Here is an 18,829-nt window from a genome sequence, read left to right on the forward strand (position 1 = left end):
AGTCAACCACTTCCTGTTTATATCAATTAATTAAAGAGACTTGAATCTGAGAAGGAGCATTGATTACCGAATTATCGTTTCAGATAACAATGACTACTTTTTGTTGTAATTTTACATTGCGAGTGACGCCTGCTTTGGACATATTTCTCTTTCGGTTTGAAAAAATCTTGCCCCCTAGTTGCTGGTCACGCTCCGCCACTGCCAACATGGGAGACCGGGATAAGAGCATCTTCCCCGTATTCTATTCCGGAGCCGCCATTTCCCCAGCAGTGCGCCATGCCTTGGAACGCCTTGCAAGCAACGACAAGCAGGCAAGGCTCGGGCTCCCCCCACGTCCACGCACCCCCACCTCCCGTGCACGTCTCCCTCCCGCTCACCCCCCACTCCCGTCTCCCGGCGCGCGACCCGCCGCACCCACTCGCACCGCCCCCCTCGCCGCGAACCGCCACTGACGCCCGGGCCCGCCAGACGAGACAAAACAATGGGCCCCGCGCGCAGCGCCAGCCTTTTCCCAGCTAAAGGGCGAGGCGAGTCCAGATTTCGTTCGCAGCGCCCGAGCCCGGCACCCGCAGCAACGGAAACAACGGCCCTGGGGGAGAGACAGAGAACCGGCCGGAGAAATATAAAGAAAACAGGCCGCGCGACGGGAGCCACCACGCCATTACTTCGGCGCCCCGCCCCGCCCCGCCCTCCTCCAACCGCCACCCCCCCTCCCCCCGATCTCGCCGCGCGATCTCCGACCGCCCGCCGAGCCCCCGCGGGAGGAGCTTCGAGCCCGCGCCCCCGGCGTCCCATGGTGGGTCCGGCACATCGGGGCCGCGAGATCTAGGGTTTTCGCGCCGCGGCGGGAGCGATGGGGCGCCGGAAGGCCACGGCGGCGGGGCCGGCTCGGGGCTCCTCGAGGGCCGACCACGGCGTAATCTCCGGTGAGATCCGCGCCTCCGTTTTTTCTCTTTGCGTGTGTCGTGGTGCCAATGCGTTGCCAATCTTCTGGATCGAAGCTAGCTGCTACCGGCCGTAATCGTAGTTGGATTTGGAATGGGGCTGTAGCTGTCCGGCTGAGCTGGGGCGGGGATGCCCGCGGAGGGCAAGTGCTAGACGTCAGCTATTTGTCAGTGTTAGCATGGTGATGTCATTTATTAGCAGGATGCCAATTTGCTCGGATTTAAATGTGGCCTGCGCACTGTCACATAGCGTGTACGTGGTACATCATGATTTTGTTTTATCAGCGTTTGTGAGCGCAGAGTTTCAGTATGAACCTGCACATTATGTGTGCACATGCGCTATTATAGCTGCATATATTTGAGTAATGAGGTAGAAGTGTTAAAAGAAAAATCACACTCGTATTTTATGGAAAGTTAGTATATATACTCTGATTGGATGTCTGTTTCCTTCAGTACTTGATACATCAAGTTTGTATCTGAGGCGAAGCATTAATTTAGGATCACGGGAACGGGAGTCAGTGATTTACAGGCGGCTGGCAGCCCACCTAGGCACTAGGAGCCACCCTCTCGCATTGCCGCCTAGGTGCCTGTGGCCTTAGCTCACATACGTGCTAAGCGGGGTACCATGCAGCATCATTTCACTTGTGATAAAACCTGGTTGCACTGCAAATGACTTTGTTACAACTCAAACCAATGTGTTCATAATTTGACAACCATTTTGTGGTTTCTTCGATTCAGTGACGTCTAGCATGGAATGCTGGATATCTAAGTTGGTTCTGAATTCCATACCATTAAATTTTTTGAACTTGGCTGCATTGCAAATACTCAAACCAGAGAAAAGCTAATCAAGTCCTTCCAATTTACTATTTGGTTGCATGTGACTACTATATCATGTTAAAGAGCTTTGCCATGTCTACTTCTCAACTGCTGTGCCTGTATCGTTCCTCCTTACATAGCAAATCAACTTGTGAGTTCAAAATAAAGTTTACATTCCATTTATCTAATGACTGGCTAGACAAATAATTTTCTGTCTGGTTAATGAAAAAACCGTTTACATTCCATTTATCTTCTTTGTTGACTCAAAATCTGCCAGCTTGGTATCTTCTACCCGATACATGTTGCTTTAGTTAGATCCGTCATAGTAACACGGCTTCTTAAAGTTGGGTATTGTATTTAACAAATTTGAAGTTGACATACTGTGTTTTGTATCCTAACTGTTTGTTTATTTTCAGAAATCCGGGAGAAACATAAATTGGAATTGGAGAATTTGACGCTGACAAAGCACCCATTCAGGACATTGCACTTCTTCAATTTAGCTATGTTGCAATACTTGAAAAGATCAGTAGCATATATCCTGAGTAAAAGAGCTTTGTTTGTTCTCCTAATTGTTATGGTGGTAATTCCTGGAGTTGCACTTCTGGTTACCGATGGTCTGCACAAAAAGGTGTGGGCAACTTTACTACATTTGTGGAGTATACTGACATAATAACAGTTGATAGTGCATTTTGTAAACTACATGAGTGCTAACGTTTGTTTTCTGATTTCTATGCAGCATGTGCAGGAGTTCCTTAATTATGCTAGATTTGTGTTGTGGTGGGTTTCATTAGGTGTGGCCTCTTCAATCGGACTAGGCAAGTGTCATTAACTTCTCTCAAGATTATGTAGTGTGATCACATATAATAAAGGAGGCGCAAATGAATCATGTGTTAACATAGTTAATTTATCCTTTTTGTCCTACAAATACTTTACCTTTTATAGCTAAACAGTTAAACCATACCGTCTGGTGGCTGAAGCATCTAGTGAACATGAACCAGCTCGCTAGAAACTATTTTTTAAAGTTGGCACATCCTTTATTTTTAGTTATAATATCATTAGTTATTTCTGTGTTAGTAAAAAGTAAATACCAGCAGCAAAATTATAATATATGGACCTTATTTGACCTTGAGAAAAAAAGGCTAAAGGTCCGCGAAAATTGGAGAGCTGTATTGCCAAGTTGTATAGTAGAAGTTAGAAGTTCTGACATTTTAGGGTGTTGGGTTTAAGTTTTTGCAGTGACTGTGTGTGGCACTAAGACATCTTGGAGGTTGACTACCTCATGATATATCACTAATATCGTGCTCTTTTGCACCCAAAGAAAGACACTGTTACCATATTCATGTTTCTAGCAGAATATGTGGATATTTGGAATTGTCAGATGGTTTTGAGACATTATTTAGGCAAAATGTCAGAACAATATTTGGTCATCTTAGAGACTTAGGCATGATAAACCAACTATAAGTTACTTTTGTATACTTTCTTAGTTAGCAGTTGTCTTGTGCTGTAGTACATGATAGGTTCCCCTTTATCATATGCCAAGACATGTAACAATGAATGCTGCCAAGTGTTAAATTTGGAAAATAGAACTTTGAAGTTTATTTGTTTGCCTGGAGTAAGGAGTTCGTTTTTGAAAATTGATGGATTAGTATTTGAAATGCAGGTTCAGGTTTGCATACCTTTGTGCTGTATCTTGGGCCCCACATTGCTCTCTTCACTATTAAGGCTGTTCAATGTGGCCGTGTTGATTTGAAGACCGCTCCATATGATACCATACTGCTTAAACAGGCGCCATCATGGCTTGACAAGAAGTGTTCGGAATTTGGATCGCCCATGTACCCTTCATCAGATCATTCAGTGATGATCCCAGTTATTGATTTACTCCCTCAGGTTCAGCTGGAAGCTGTTCTTTGGGGTATCGGGACAGCACTTGGCGAGCTCCCTCCTTATTTTATATCACGAGCTGGTAATTGTTGAATGCATTTTGTTCTGAAGTAATTGTGATATTCTGTTAGATACTTTAGAGCTGTACAGTATATTATATTCAATCTATGTGCAGATAATATTAGTTCTTTCTGTATTGTTTCTTAACTGATTTCCCTTGAACACTACCTGTAGCGCCTACTTTTTACTGTACTATGTAACATGTGTGTGTGCCATCAGCCCATCATTATTATATCCATTTAGCTTTTGTCCCTACAAACATCATAAAAACATTCATCGACATTGTCAATCTGCAAACATCATAAAAACATCATTGTCTCACATAGAGAACGGGCCGAGCGGCGTAACAAAAATAAAAAAGGACAGCTCCATGTAGAGAAGTTGTGCTGCTGTGGAAGCTAATCAGCACGAAACTATAACATTCATATATAATTAGCTTCATTGGGGAGTGGTTGTTACAGACACTCATCGACACTGACTGATGCTGACGAAACTGAACAAAACACTAGTTCAACAGGGATAAGATGCAACAGGGGGTGAGTACAAAAACTCAATCTGCATCTGGTGGACTCCTAACGATAACACACGCTCCCAGATCCTACACACACTTTTGTCTACTGGGTGTTCGCACCCAGGTACATTAGCAGCACAATACTAGTATGGTGGCCATCAGGTTGGTGCACGCTATCAGTAGACTAGCAGCAGCCATGACTTGGGATGATCGGCCTAGAACGTGATCTGTGTGCAGATCTGCTGGCATGTGCGCGGCAAGCCTGCTGGTTGACGTGTGGTGCTGAGTGGCATTGGGGGTTGTAGCCCTTGTGATCTGGACAGCGGGATCCAGGCGTGTGGGCGTGCGTTGGGAGTACCGCCGGCGCTGGGAATCTTGCTCGGCATCCTCTGACGAGAGCACGAGCGACTGCGGGGACGGCTAGACAGAGGAGTGGCGGGGTGGGGCAGAGCAGAGGGAGGCGGGGGAGGAACGCGTCTACCCAGCACCAACAGGATCCATGTCGTTGTCGCCGGAGTAGGGCGGCGTCGGAAGGCGGGGGAGGAACGCGTCTACCCAGCACCAACAGGATCCATGTCGTCGTAGCCGGAGTAGGGTGGCGTCGGGAGGCGCGGGCGGCGGTGACGGGGAAACCCTATTTCACAGGAGGAGAGGGCCGAGAGGATCGTTCGGGTTGATACATGGGGGGATAAGGGCAGTGGCATTTCCTTCGTAATTGTGCGCAAGTGGGAGGACAAGGGGATATACCGGTTTGTTAAGTGACTGCTCGCAGGAAGCTGCTAAATTTGACAATAAGCTGCTAAAAGCCACAAAATAACTGGCCCTTTATTGTTGGTAAACAGTACTGGTTTCATTCTCAGTAGTGAGATACAATACAACTTCTGAGACTGTTTGTTACTATAGTCGTGTCTTATGAAACTCTCTTTATTCTTGTTTGTTCTCTTTCCTTGCATGCTGGAGTTGATTATTTAAGGGCTATTTATATGGTCGAATGTTAAACTCTAGAAATTATTTTGTAGCAAACCATAGCTTGCGCGTTCTTGAAATCTGCAACCTTCTTATCTCAAGGTTCATTTTTTAAGCTGTCCATACTGAGCAAATGATCTCTGATGTTGCAGCTCGTTTGTCAGGAAGTGAGTTAGAAGCTGTCAAGGAGCTAGATGTTGCTCCTTCGTCAGAAGATGGTCCAATAGCATCCACTGTGAATCGTACAAAACGCTGGCTGCTTTCTCACTCACAACATCTCAACTTCTTCACTATCTTGATACTTGCTTCGGTTAGTCTTTGTCCTGTCTGAATCTTTGAATACCGATTTCTTACACAAAAAAGTAGATGCAGAATTTTGCTTTGGCAGTATATCGTTAATGCAGCTCTTGCAGGCTTCGGCCCTAATTTTTCTATTTGGTGCCAAAATATGCTAATTGGACATTTTTTATACCAAAATGAACACATGTAACTAGTTCCAAGTATGGATATATAATGCATCATGTAACTTATATTCTTTTTGTTTACTAGGTTCCAAACCCTCTGTTTGACCTTGCTGGTATTATGTGTGGTCAATTTGGTATACCCTTCTGGGAATTCTTCTTTGCAACGTTGATCGGGAAGGCCATCATCAAGACTCATATTCAGGTTTGTGATCTATACATTTTATTGAAAATCCTGGCATTAATTTGTGTTTCTCTTGGTACCACATGCTTATTTTTTCTCTTGGTCTGCTAGTGATTTGGTATGCCAGTCTGCTTTCAGATCCTATGAGATAATCATGTATTAACTTCATCATTTTAATATATTCTTAGGCATACTTTATGTGATCTGTCTTTTCGGTTCTGTCCAGTTAGAACCAAAATCTTGAAATCTTACAAGCTACCCTTACAACCCATGCAAAATCGTAGTTGCAACCTACATGGCTACATTGATTATTCTGTGTGATCTCTGCAGAGATTTCACTCAAATACTATCTTTACTGTTATCAAATAATAATGTCATTAATGCTTGCATCAAAAGTACATGATGTACCTGCCATACCAATTGCTGTTTCTTTTTAAATTTTGATTTTTATTCTTACCTTGTTTTATTCTTTCCTCACAACAGAACAAACAAACTATGAGTGATACAATTTTGCTTCTTTTTGTGCTCCTATTCTTCCTGAAAATCAAACGAACTTAGGTGGAAAACTATCAATTTTCTACTATGTTGAACTGAGCTTCTTATCATTTTGGTTTATTGTCAGTTTGACACCTTATTTATCTGGTTGGATTGAAATGAATATTTGCAGTCTCTCTGTACTGACACATGAGTTGTACCCTCTCACTTCTGCAGACACTGTTTATCATCTCGTTATGCAACAACCAACTCTTGTATTTTCTGGAAAAGGAGTTGATCTGGATATTTGATCACATACCTGGGTTTTCAGCAACCCTGCCATCTGTAATTGCCAAACTCCACAGTGCTAAGGAGAAGTATTTATCACCACCTGTGTCAGTCTCACCTTCTTCACAAATGGAGGTTGGTATCTTCATTTTCATGTCATTTGAGCTCTCCAGACTTATTGTTTGTGTCTCCATTAATCAACGTTCGTACTTTAATCTTCAGTTTTTTCTTGCCTGTTCATTGATGTTCTGTAACTGTCATGTGTACAGGATAAACAGTGGAATTTCTCTTTTGCGTTGGTCTGGAACACTGTAGTCTGGCTTGTGCTTGTGAACTTCTTCATTAAGATCGTCACATCAACAGCTCAGGATTATCGCAAAAGGCAGCAGGACATAGAGATGGAGCTCATTACTGATTCCTCACCCCAGAATCATTCTAAAACTAACTAACAGCAAACATGGTTGTATTTATTCAGCTGCACATTGCGAATATTCTCCTTAGTAGCCTTTGCGCCTGGCTAAGCCCTTGCGGATGATCCCAATGCTGGTAGAAGTTGTGTTCTTCTGTACAGTGAACAGAAACATGGGCCTCTCCAACCCGCCACAAAAGTGATGGCTGCGACTTTTTGTCATTGCGCCTCTACTGGCAGTTCCTGGAGGAGAATCAGTCCTGTTATTTTTCAGGCGCCAAGTTGGATGAACTTTAGGGATTGTTTGTTTGTTTAGCACGATTTCATTACTAAGATGTAATTTACCAGTACCTTTTTTACCTTCTTATGTTGGAAATACGGTAGCTGATAGGGCACCCGAGAGGATTCAAAGGTGATATGTTTTATTGTTACATTCACAATGCAAATGCATATTCTCAATTGGAGCCAGCTAGATTTAACGGAGCACTTCAACTACAAGTTCACCCTGGCAAATAATAAAGCCGCTGATACCAAGATTGCCTTTGTTTTTTTTTGGGCGGGGATCTGCATCACGTCGTCGATTCGAAAACTGTGTCAGAAGTTGTTACCTTGTGACTAGCTCAGGCTGGGAAACTTGTGATTCTCAGCAATCACGTTATCTTTTGCAAGCTCCTTGGCTTGTAGCTTTGTGGTTATTAAGCAAAGCGGACGCATCTGAAGGTCAGTCAGGGAGGTGAAAGGCGAGGTGCGATTACACATCATCAGCAGATAAAAATGCTACTGTACTGCAACCTCTTTACACCCGCCCAAGTGTTGCCAATGCAACAGAGATGGTCGTGGGCAGTTGTCCGAGTTCGCTTGGGCGTGCTCGCTAGTGGAATCCAGCGAGCGCCGTGCACCACGTAAGTTGGAGCACACGCGGGGCAAATTCCGTAGATACTCGAGCACGCGACTCCAAGGCGCGTCCTCGTGTACATTGCCTTTCACAAAGACGATCTCTACTGCCACGAGACGAGAGAGCAGCGATTTCTAAGATGGAGGAGACAAAAGCCAGACTACTCGCACGGCACGATGAATTGTCATGCCTACCTCTACGTTTCTTCCAAATTTGTTGCTATTTATATGCCTACACGACCCGGCTAGGGACCGCCGAGCGCCGAGGAGTACTCAGAACCGGGGAGGGACCCCCTCGCCGTCGCGGGCACGTCATTCGCCGGTGGAAAAAAGGCGTTCGTCATCTAGCACCATCGCAACCGCGCAACAGACGTCTCCCATCCGGCCATCCCATCATCAAAGTGAAGTTCACCTCGGTTCGGACTTGAGAGTTCAGACTCCTCCCGGCTCCCGCAGCCGCAAGCGAAGCCGAAGGCCGAGGCCACCCACCCCCCTGCCCTGCCCTCCATATATTAACGGGACGGCGGCAACGACAAAGCATAGTATACTAGCGCCCCCACTAGCCTAAGCCCCGAGCCTCCAATCCGCCACCGGAGACCGGAGCAAGCGCGGCTAGCGAGCGAGGAGGAGAGCCCGGCGCGCATGGCGGCGGCGGCGGGCAATGTGGAGTTCATCCGCGCGCGCAGCGACAAGCGGGAGTACCGCCGCCTGCTGCTCCCCAACGCGCTCGAGTGCCTCCTCATCAGCGACGCCGACACCGACAAGGTCCGCCCCGGCCCGCCCTCTCTCGCTCGCTGAATGCTCGCCGGTTGGTCGACGTTTTACCGCGCGTGATTCATCCGGCGTTGTTGTTGTTTGTGCGCAGGCGGCGGCGTGTATGGAGGTCGGCGTGGGCTCGTTCAGCGACCCGGAGGGGCTCGAGGGCCTCGCGCACTTCCTCGGTGAGTCCATTCACTCCCCTCCCCTCTCCGTCCACTCTCCTCGCCGTCGGCCATCTCCACACCGTGGCTCCGATTCCGGTTCGTTGCGCGGGCGCGCGTGATCTAACAAACCCACCGGATTCCTGGGGCGAGTACTAGTACTTTCTGGCCAGGCAGTGGTTGGTTGGATGGGGATTGTTCGCTGGACCCAGCGCAGCGCTCCTGCTCTCCGACTGCGCAACGGCGTCGGCGTCAGATGAATCTCCTCCCCCTTTTGGGATCCGGCTGGGGTCTCCTCCAGTTTTGTCTCCATGGAATGGAGTGACGGAGGAATGCTTCCTTCCTTGGCCACTTTTCCCCCATTGGGCAGTGCCTTGCTGCTTTAGGCGTTCCTGAGCACCAATGATGGCGTTGCAGATTTGCGGCCAGGTCAATGGATGTTTTTCCCTTTTCCAATCGAAAAGCTGATTGAATGAATCGGCCCATTGATTTGGTCCAGTCAGTGTCGCCGGCGTGTTTTCACCGTCGGATCACGCCATTGACTGACGGTTCGGACTAAAGTTCAGAGCATCCATGATTGATCTCAGTGGTGCGGGCATCGGGCCGTACATGTTCTGCCTTCGCCGGTAGCAGAGTACGAGTGTACGACTGCCGGCTAGCTGAATGTCTTTCTTAAATGCTTCTCAGGTTTCCAGCCAAGAATCATTGATAACGTCAGTACCATGTGTTGCACATAATTCTGCATTTCTGCGTTTATTGAGCGTTCCAAGAGTTTCATGCGAGACACGAATTTGGTTGGGCGGGCTCCACCGCTCCTGCAGGATATGGGAACCTGTCGCTCTCTAGATTAGCAGCCTGCTCTGCTCAACGTCCCATACACGTTGTTGCCTAGTAGGATCCCTGCAGCTTGCTGGATGCTCTCACTCCACGAGTCCGTGTTGGTATTTTCTCTGGCGTGTGAAATTCTACCCGTGGTAACAGCACAAGATAATTCTACTCGACACAGGCCCTCCTTACAACACGCAGGACAGTGCCAGTTTATGATAGAGAGAGTGGGCCATTTTTGCTTCACAACTTCTAAATTCGACGAGTGTAAGTATAGAGTAGTAAACCATTTGTATGTAGGAGACGATTAGCACGATGAATGTTGGTCGCATCAAATCAAAACTGATTTTCTCTTTAGCATTTTTCTTCTTCTGTTTTCTGTTTGTTTTGATTTATCACCATGGACTTGCTTGCAGAGCATATGCTGTTTTATGCCAGCGAGAAATACCCTGGAGAACAAGATTATACAAAATATATCTCGGAGGTACCTCTTCTCATTTTGCATATGTTTGCTTGCAATTACTACTCACGTTAATTCCAGGTTTGTAAGAGTTTGAACCAGGTTTACCCTCTCCGCGTGCATCATATTAGATGATTCTGGGCCAATAAAAAAATTACACATTAGAGAACAGGTGAAAGGAATATGCATGTTAGACTATGGTAGGTGCCAGTGTGCCAGTGGCTTATGACTGATATCAGCGCTTTACAATTTACATTGTGCAAGGAAATTTACGCTTGTACAATAGGCCACCTCCTATTCCATTGTGATGACCAAATGATACCTACTTGCCATAAACTGTGGTTATGCGTAGGCCGAGCTGTTAACTGCCACACTCTTAATCAAATACACCTAACTCTGAAGGCTTAAGCTTAAGTGCATGCTATTGCCAGTTGCCAATATGCACTATGGTGTTGTGGTGCCAATACATGGCAGGACGAATGCTATGCATAAAATATCACTAATATTCCGACTGGGAACAACTTTGTGGTCCTATCATAAGCTTGTAAAGGGTTCAATGATTTTATTTCTGGGATCCGTCAATATAATTATTTGATACCAGCTTAAATATTCTATTTCGTGTGCTTTGGAAGTTACATTGAGTGTACTTGGATTATAAGTTTTTTTGAGTATTTGGCATGTCGTGAAAAATATCAGCACGGTGGTTCTTCCAATGCCTTTACATCCTCCGAGACAACGAATTTCTATTTTGATGTTAACGCGGACAATTTCGAAGAAGCCTTAGATAGGTAACTTTCTTAGTAGTATTTTCTTCAGTTAATGCATGCACATTGAATCAGGTTGTGATTTCTGTTGTGCAGATTTGCATGATTCTTTATAAAACAATAAATAAGTAGGTGATTTGTGTTGCGCAGATTTGCCCAGTTCTTCATTAAGCCACTGATGTCGCAGGATGCTGTTCTTAGAGAGATCAAGGCTGTTGATTCTGGTGAGCAGTTGCTTTATACATTCTAGTGCTATTTGCTTCTAACATAACTTTTAGCTTATCACAATTACTTTATGTTTATGTTTTATTTGGAGTAGTAAGAACTAAGAAACACATTGTGGATAATGTTATATTTCATTGTTCTCACAGAACACAAGAAAAATCTGTTGTCAGATGGCTGGAGAATGCATCAGGTACTTCAGAGTCTCAACCTTCTTAGTTAGATACATGTGATATTCTTTCGTGCAATAATGTCATATCTGCATCAGAAACTGCGTTATGAATATTTGTTCTTTTCATACAATCATATTTGGCATGATATACCAAAAAAGACTTTCGCCCTGCTTTATATATAAAGCCAATTTGGCATGATATAAGCCGGGCTTATACTCACTTACTCAGAATGCCAGTTTATTTTCAAATTAACCATATTTGGCATGATCTTAGCCTGATTTATCATCATCCTGTATATCCTGTTAGCCCTGCTGCACTGTTAGTCTGTTACTTCATTTTTGAGTATTTTTTTTCACAGCTTCAAAAGCATCTGGCCTCAAAGGATCATCCTTACCATAAATTCAGTACGGGTAAGCAATTGTTGGTATTCAGACATTGCTAATACTCATCCAGCTAATTATGGTTGTTGTTTTGTATTACTGTATAAGTGAGTATGCAAATCAATATGACGTCTGAGTATTCCTGTGTTCTAACCCTTAATATGTTTCTACCAGATTCAGAGATCACGCTTTTTTAATTCACATACAAATGCTAACAAAAATCATGTATATTTTTTAAAAATCTTGTTGTGCATGCCTAATATACAATCTCCTTCCGGAATTTGCATCTTATTTGAAATTATGTTATTTAATGCATTAGGAAGTTGGGAAACACTGGAAACTAAACCAAAAGAGAGGGGTTTGGACATCAGGCTTGAGCTTCTCAAGTTTTACGAGAATTATTCAGCAAATCTGATGCATCTTGTTGTTTATGGAAAAGGTAAGTAGTACAGGTTCGTCAATTTTGGCATACCTGAACTTATTTGTTACTGATAAAATGATTTTGTAGAGAGTCTCGATTGCATTCAAAGCTTAGTTGAAAGCCTGTTTAGTCACGTCAAAAACACGGACCAGAGAAGCTTCAAATGTCCAAGTCAGCCCCTTTCAGCTGAACATTTACAGGTAACTTGAAACAACACCAGCCACACTAAAAGTAAATACAGGAATGGCAAAGGATATGTAATTTCGTGTACTTTCTTATGTCCTTGTCATGCAGCTTCTTGTCAAAGCAATCCCAATAATAGAAGGCGACTACCTAAAAATATCATGGCCAGTTACACCTAACATCCAGTTCTACAAAGAAGGTCCTTGCCGTTATCTCAGTCATCTTATTGGGCATGAAGGCGAGGGATCCATCTTCCATATTATAAAGGAATTAGGCAAGTTAACTTCAGCAGTATATTGTTGTAAATATTCTTTTGCCAGCTTATGTACTGAAACACTGGTCATTTTTTTGTTTCTTGTGTCAACTTGTGTGACCCGTGACAGTTCTATTTTTATTACATCAGGATGGGCCATGGATTTGGTGGCTGGTGCCAGCAGTGACAGCAATGAATACTCTTTTTTCTCAGTAGGCATGAGGCTCACTGATGCTGGTCATGGTAAGATCTCATCTTCATTATGCTCTCTTATAACATTTCCTTTTTTTTTTAAGTTTTAAGCACACCTTGAAGTACAGTTTAGTAAGCTATGTGCATATCCAACGATTTCAGACCACATGGAGGATATTATTGGGATGGTCTTCAAATACATCCACCTATTAAAAGAAGATGGAATCCATGAATGGATATTTGATGAGGTAACTGACAGACGCATCGTTTAATCATGTATGTAGTTATTTGATGATTTATGCTCCTAATGTGCAGTTACTTTGATTATGAACATTGCACCCGTGGACTCTGATGTGTTCTTTTAATAAAACGATCTCATTGAGTTTAAATTTTATTACCCAAGGTTGTTTGCTGAAGCAATTCATAGTTCAAAATTTTACAACTCATAAGCAGAGTGAGGAGAAACTATGATTTCATTTAATTACATAAATATACATACTAATCGTGTTCATTGTTTTCTAGCTTGCGTCAATAAATGAAACAGAATTCCACTATCAAGACAAAGTCCATCCAATCAGCTATGTCACAGCTACTGTCTCAAGCATGCGGGTATGTTTCTGTAGAGCTCTAATTTTTCAGCTTTTACAGTTCCTTGTGATCAATAATTTGTGAACTCTGAATCTCTGATGTATATCTCTTTGTACTTCAGTAGTATCTTTTTTCTTCTAACTGATATGCTTATGAACTGACTTGCAGTTGTTCCCACCAGAGGAATGGCTGGTTGGAGAATCATTGCCGTCAAAGTATGCGCCAAATAGAATAAATATGATACTTGATGAATTGTCACCCGAAAGAGTTAGGTAAGCATCCACCGTTCACATGACAACCTTGATTGTTCCTGCTTCTATATGCATATTCTCTCTGTATGCCAACATATGAATGTATATGCAGAAGTCTGCCATTGCTTAATTACTACAACCTCTGTAACTTAATATACTGCAAAAACGTCTTACATTAAGTTACAGAGGGAGGAACAGATACTGGGACTCATCAATAAAGAATTATTACTGGCCATGGCCTTACTTCATATCTTGAACTTCAATTTTGCTGATAAGCTTGTGTCAAATGATCCGCGGTTATGCACATAAACTAGCATACAATGCGGAATATCATGCCTTCATTCTTTCTTTGATGCAATACTTCTCTATGTCTGTAGAATACTCTGTGAATCTAAAAAGTTTGAAGGATCTACCAATTGTGCTGAGCCCTGGTACAATACATCATATGCTATTGAAAATGTCACTCCATACATGATAAAGGTTTGCACCCCACCCCCAACCCCCACCCTTACCCACACACGCACCAGCAATATCATCTTCCAATTATTATTTTCTCATCTTATGTCTCTATTTGGCAGCAATGGATTCAAAAAGCTCCTACTGAGAAGCTTTATCTCCCAAAGCCTAACATTTTCGTTCCAAAGGATTTATCTCTTAAAGAAGTGCCAGACAAGGTAAAATTTGGAGTGGCTTGTTTGTTGTGTGTTCACATTAGCACACTTTGTATGAATTATCAAAATTTATATATACTCACAAAGTATATATACTTTATCGAACATAGTATATTACGTTTGACAAAAGTAGAATTGTTTCACCAGGTTACATTTCCGACAATATTAAGGAAGACGCCACTTTCACGGCTGCGGTATAAGCCCGACATGCTGTTCTTCACTCCGAAGGTTTACATTATAATTGATTTCCACTGCCCATTGTCAAGCCACTCCCCCGAAGCAGCCGTATCTACAAGTCTCTTTGTCGATTTGTTAGTCGATTACTTGAATGCTTATGGTAAGCAACAATTCTGAAATTATGTGAATAATTGCATATTTACCATATTGAACAGACTATCTGGGGATTGTTCCCTCCAACTTTATGTATAAATATACACTGACAATTAGTTTCTGCCTTTTGTAGCTTATGATGCTCAAATTGCGGGTTTATTCTTTTCGATATATCTTACTTCTACTGGATTCCAGGTTTAGTTCTGTTGCTGCATTCTTTCTGTTTCCTATGAGTGTTCCGGACAGCTAAATTGCTCTTCATGCATTATGATGTTGCTGGTTTTTACCCAGTTTTAAATTCGAACTCAAACAATTGCCTGATTTTTTTTTGTGAAGGTGTCTGTAGGTGGTTACAATGACAAGATGAGAGTTCTGCTACATGCCATAATGAAGCAAATAGTGAACTTTGTAGTTAAACCAAACAGGTTTTCTGCCCTGAAGGTCAGATGTGGATTCTTAGTTTTCCTTGTCAACTGTCATAATTTAGCTCGGACACATTTGTATATTTATCTAGTGTCTTCTTCATCAACTTGTGTGGATCAACTTAAAAGGTGTTGAATTTTTCTTTCACTGAACACTGTTTATCCTGTGGATTGCAACTGGTAGATGATCAAAACTGAGGTATTTCAGATTTTAAGTTGCGGACACGATATTGCTAGAACCAAATTCATAAAGGGTTCCTGAACACTCTGCATACATAATTATGATTCATTATTTTGCATCTTTTGTAACATACTTCTGTGAAATTTATAGCAACCTTCTTTAAATATGAATAACAAAGGTTTTGGAGACTACATATTCATTTACACAAGCACATCAATTTAGACACTATATAAAATTAATAACTTCTTAAGATCCATTGTAGCAGATTTGTGGTGAGGGTGTTACAACACAGTACTTATTTAGTTGCAGTTATAGTACGGATTCTCACCATTGTTGATTTTTAGACTGGGAATATTCTTTCCCTTCAGATTCTTAGTGGTGCTTTTTGAAGCTGTGACTATTTCTTTCATGCCTACTTTTTTTTAACCAACATCTTGCTACCACAGGAAACTTCTGTCAAGGACTACCAAAATTTTAACTTCAGCCAACCATACTCTCAAGCTTCGTATTATCTCTCATTAATATTGGAAGAGAAAAAATGGCCTTTGGTAGAGAAACTTCAAGCTCTTTCTAAGCTTGAGTCAGATTCTCTTGCGAAGTTTGTGCCGCACTTGCTATCGAAGACATACTTGGAATGCTATGTTCAAGGTTTGGTAAACTTCCATGTTAATACTCTACTAAATGTTAAGGACAGGACTGAAATGCAATCCTGACTGTGCTTAATAATAATTAAGAACTCTTCTTGTAGGAAACATTGAGCCAGGTGAGGCTGAGTCTATTGTCCAGGAGATTGAAGATACTATATTTAACACCCCCAATTCTGTATTCAAACCCATGTCTCCATCACAATACCTGGTCAAGAGGGTTATCATGCTTGAAAAAGAGATAAAATGCTGCTACCAAATTGAAGGATTAAATCAGAAGAATGAGAATTCATCGGTTGTCCAATATATTCAGGTATAGGCTTCTTCCAAACTTTGAAGCAGTTCATGTTATCGAAGGCGATTACTTGTTGGTGATCAGTACCTTCTAATATTTGTAGCCAAACTAATGGCTGGTCATCAAGCCTGTTCCCAGATAATTACTGGTTATGATCAATCCAGTAGTAATTTTTTTAGGTAAAAACCCAGTAGTAGTTCGAACAATGTGGAGTGGACTATGGCACGACTGAACATGCATAAGAGGCATGTTCATAGGGGACAGATAATTAGTGCTACATTATTTTTGACCTGTCTGTGAGGAGAGCAATGGCATGCTTGAACCACTAAGTGAGGCCCTACTGACTCAATAACATGTCGAATCGATAAAATACAGTGATGCGACTGAGTGTGACATGACGAGGTATATAAAATACGCTGAAGGTTTTGCTCTATTAACTTCCTTTAAGAATTATTGTTCCACAGGGAGTTTTTTTATCTTTTTCGAGAAGGGGAGGCCCCGGCCTCTGCATCATCATGATGCACACAGCCAAATTTATTAGAAGTGGTTCAAGTAGTTCAAAGTACTAAAATACAAAGTGAGAATTGTTCTACAGGGAGTTGTGTAATATCCTAAGAAGTAGAAGAACTGTCTCATGTCAAATGCGTTCTATAACAAGCAGCATGCCAGGTTACTAATATAAGCATATTCAATGCATCCAGGTCCATCAGGACGACGCCCTCTCAAATATCAAACTCGAGTTGTTCTCTCTAATTTCTAGTCAGCCTGCTTTCAACCAGCTGCGGACTGTTGAGCAACTTGGGTATATAACATATCTTTCTCTGAGGTACGTCTTTTCAAGAGAAACATACACATTTTGTTTGCACTGTCCATTTATAATCCTAACTTACTTTGATCCCTCAGATCTGATCGTGGAGTCTGGGCACTCGAGGTTGTTATTCAATCCACAGTGAAGGTACATGTTGAAAGATTGAGTAACAAATATGACATACTTTTTTGCCACTTTCTCCTACTGACCTTATTACGGAATCCTAGGATCCTTCATATCTTGATTCTAGAATTGATGAATTCTTTAAGACATTCGAAAGCAAAATCCATGAACTGTCCGACAAGGATTTCAAGGTTAGTGGCTTCAGAACTAATTGATGTACCATGCCAAATTGCGCATCTCTTTCATACTCAATTACTCATGATATGATCTGTTCCACATATTGGACTACATTAGCTCATTAGTGTCTTCTTCGTCGAAAGACAAAAGGTTTTGGCATTGATGAAGCATTTTGACATTGCCGTGTTTTTCTTATGACAGAGAAATGTCAAATCACTTATTGATTCGAAACTGGAGAAATTTAATAACTTGTGGGAGGAATCTGGGTTCTACTGGGGAGAGATTGAAGCCGGAACTCTCAAGTTTGATAGGGTTGAGTCTGAGGTAAGTGCTTTTGTTCGGGCAACAATACACGCTGTGATATACTCCCTCCAGTCCCAAAATAAGTGACTCAACTTTGTATTAACTTTAGTACAAAGTTAGTACAAAATTGAGTCACTTATTTTGAGACAGTGGGGTTATGAGAGAAAATTGCATAATAAAACAAAAGGCAAGCCGGAAAAGGGGGCCAAAACTAGTGCAATTTTCAAAAGTTCCGTTTCAAGAAAACACACCACTCTTTTCCGAAGGGAAAAAGGGCTGTTTCCAGGATCCGCAAGATATATGACCTCGAAAATCATTTGCAGGTTGCTCTCCTAAGAGAGCTCAAGAAAGAAGAATTCATCGAATTCTTCGACGAGTACATAAAGGTGGACGCCCCTCAAAGGAGGACAGTAAGCGTGCAGGTCTTCAGTGGCAACCATTTGGCAGAGTTCAAGAAGGCGATTGCCGAGGCTGATCCGCCCAAAACCTGCCGGATTACCGACATATTCGGCTTCAAGCGATCAAGGCCTCTGCACCGCTCGCTGAAGGGAGGTCCAGGCCTGATCACAATGGACTGACATACTACATGTTCTTTGTTTGCTGTAGTGTAGTACATAGTCTGTCACCACACTCATGAACCCAATTTTGATTGATTTCTCAATGGTCACACACGATTGCACAATGCTGTTCTTCATGTATGGAGTAACCATGTGATGCTATTTTCAGAACAAATGTACCAGCTTATAGAAATTAAACATGCATTGCTACTTTGTCTGCATCTACTTCTTGGACAGGTATGTACATTGACATGAGCTGACGATCACAGCGGACAAGAAGGCGCCATGCATAAGCCGAGAACACGTACAACATTGTGCGCGGCACGTGCCCGCCGTAGGTGTCATGTCACCATCCTCGCACGCGTCACCGGCCGCCTCGGCTACGGCACGGCCCCGATCGCCGCCGCCCTCCCGCGGCCGCTGCCCCACGCGTAGCTGGCGCGATGCCAGCGGCAGCGGAACGAGCCCCGGTGCGCCGTGGGCGAGCACACGCAGTAGTGGTGCCGGTGCGCCTGTCGCTGCGGCGAAGGCGTGGGCGCGGGCGCGACGACCCCCGCCGGCCGCGGCCGCCGCCTGGCCGCGCAGCCCGGCGGCAGAGGCGGCAGCCCCGGGTGGCACATGCTCCGGACAAGGCCTGGCGACGGCTAAGGCTGCAGGGAGGGCTCTGTCCACCCGGCCACACGCATAAAAGGGCGACGGAATGGAATCGGGTTCTGGTGTTTTCCGGGATATGCCGGCGGTGGAGAAACGGAGATAGAGGGGGGAAAGCGAGGAATATTTGTGGGCGCGCGGGCCACT

At 43.4% G+C, this 18,829-nt stretch overlaps 2 protein-coding genes across 3 annotated transcripts; both read left to right on the plus strand.

Annotated features, from left to right (window-relative positions):
* The first annotated feature begins 580 nt into the window (after positions 1–580).
* On the plus strand, positions 581–7,477 carry LOC119269203 (vacuole membrane protein KMS1-like). The gene is made up of 8 exons (XM_037550991.1): positions 581–926; positions 2,177–2,388; positions 2,497–2,575; positions 3,421–3,723; positions 5,331–5,488; positions 5,728–5,844; positions 6,535–6,720; positions 6,855–7,477. The coding sequence occupies exons 1-8, from the start codon at positions 854–856 to the stop codon at positions 7,032–7,034; spliced, it is 1,308 nt and encodes a 435-aa protein (XP_037406888.1). The 5' UTR covers positions 581–853; the 3' UTR covers positions 7,035–7,477.
* Positions 7,478–8,252: 775 nt separating this feature from the next.
* Positions 8,253–18,252, plus strand: LOC119269204 (insulin-degrading enzyme-like 1, peroxisomal). Of its 2 annotated transcripts, XM_037550992.1 has the most exons (26): positions 8,253–8,653; positions 8,754–8,829; positions 10,050–10,117; positions 10,790–10,881; positions 11,008–11,081; positions 11,229–11,272; positions 11,611–11,662; positions 11,952–12,071; positions 12,141–12,253; positions 12,348–12,510; positions 12,640–12,732; positions 12,844–12,929; positions 13,204–13,290; positions 13,438–13,541; positions 13,898–14,000; positions 14,099–14,194; positions 14,339–14,528; positions 14,655–14,716; positions 14,858–14,962; positions 15,571–15,772; positions 15,873–16,081; positions 16,765–16,889; positions 16,967–17,018; positions 17,099–17,185; positions 17,373–17,495; positions 17,798–18,252. In XM_037550992.1, the coding sequence occupies exons 1-26, from the start codon at positions 8,531–8,533 to the stop codon at positions 18,050–18,052; spliced, it is 2,904 nt and encodes a 967-aa protein (XP_037406889.1). In that variant the 5' UTR covers positions 8,253–8,530; the 3' UTR covers positions 18,053–18,252. The 2 variants fall into 2 exon arrangements, with proteins under 2 accessions (XP_037406889.1, XP_037406890.1); XM_037550993.1 differs by lacking the exon at positions 10,790–10,881 and having other exon boundaries at positions 8,254–8,653.
* Positions 18,253–18,829: the final 577 nt, after the last annotated feature.

This window comes from Triticum dicoccoides, chromosome 3A (genome assembly GCF_002162155.2).
Source record: "Triticum dicoccoides isolate Atlit2015 ecotype Zavitan chromosome 3A, WEW_v2.0, whole genome shotgun sequence".
Classification (NCBI taxonomy): domain Eukaryota; kingdom Viridiplantae; phylum Streptophyta; class Magnoliopsida; order Poales; family Poaceae; genus Triticum; species Triticum dicoccoides.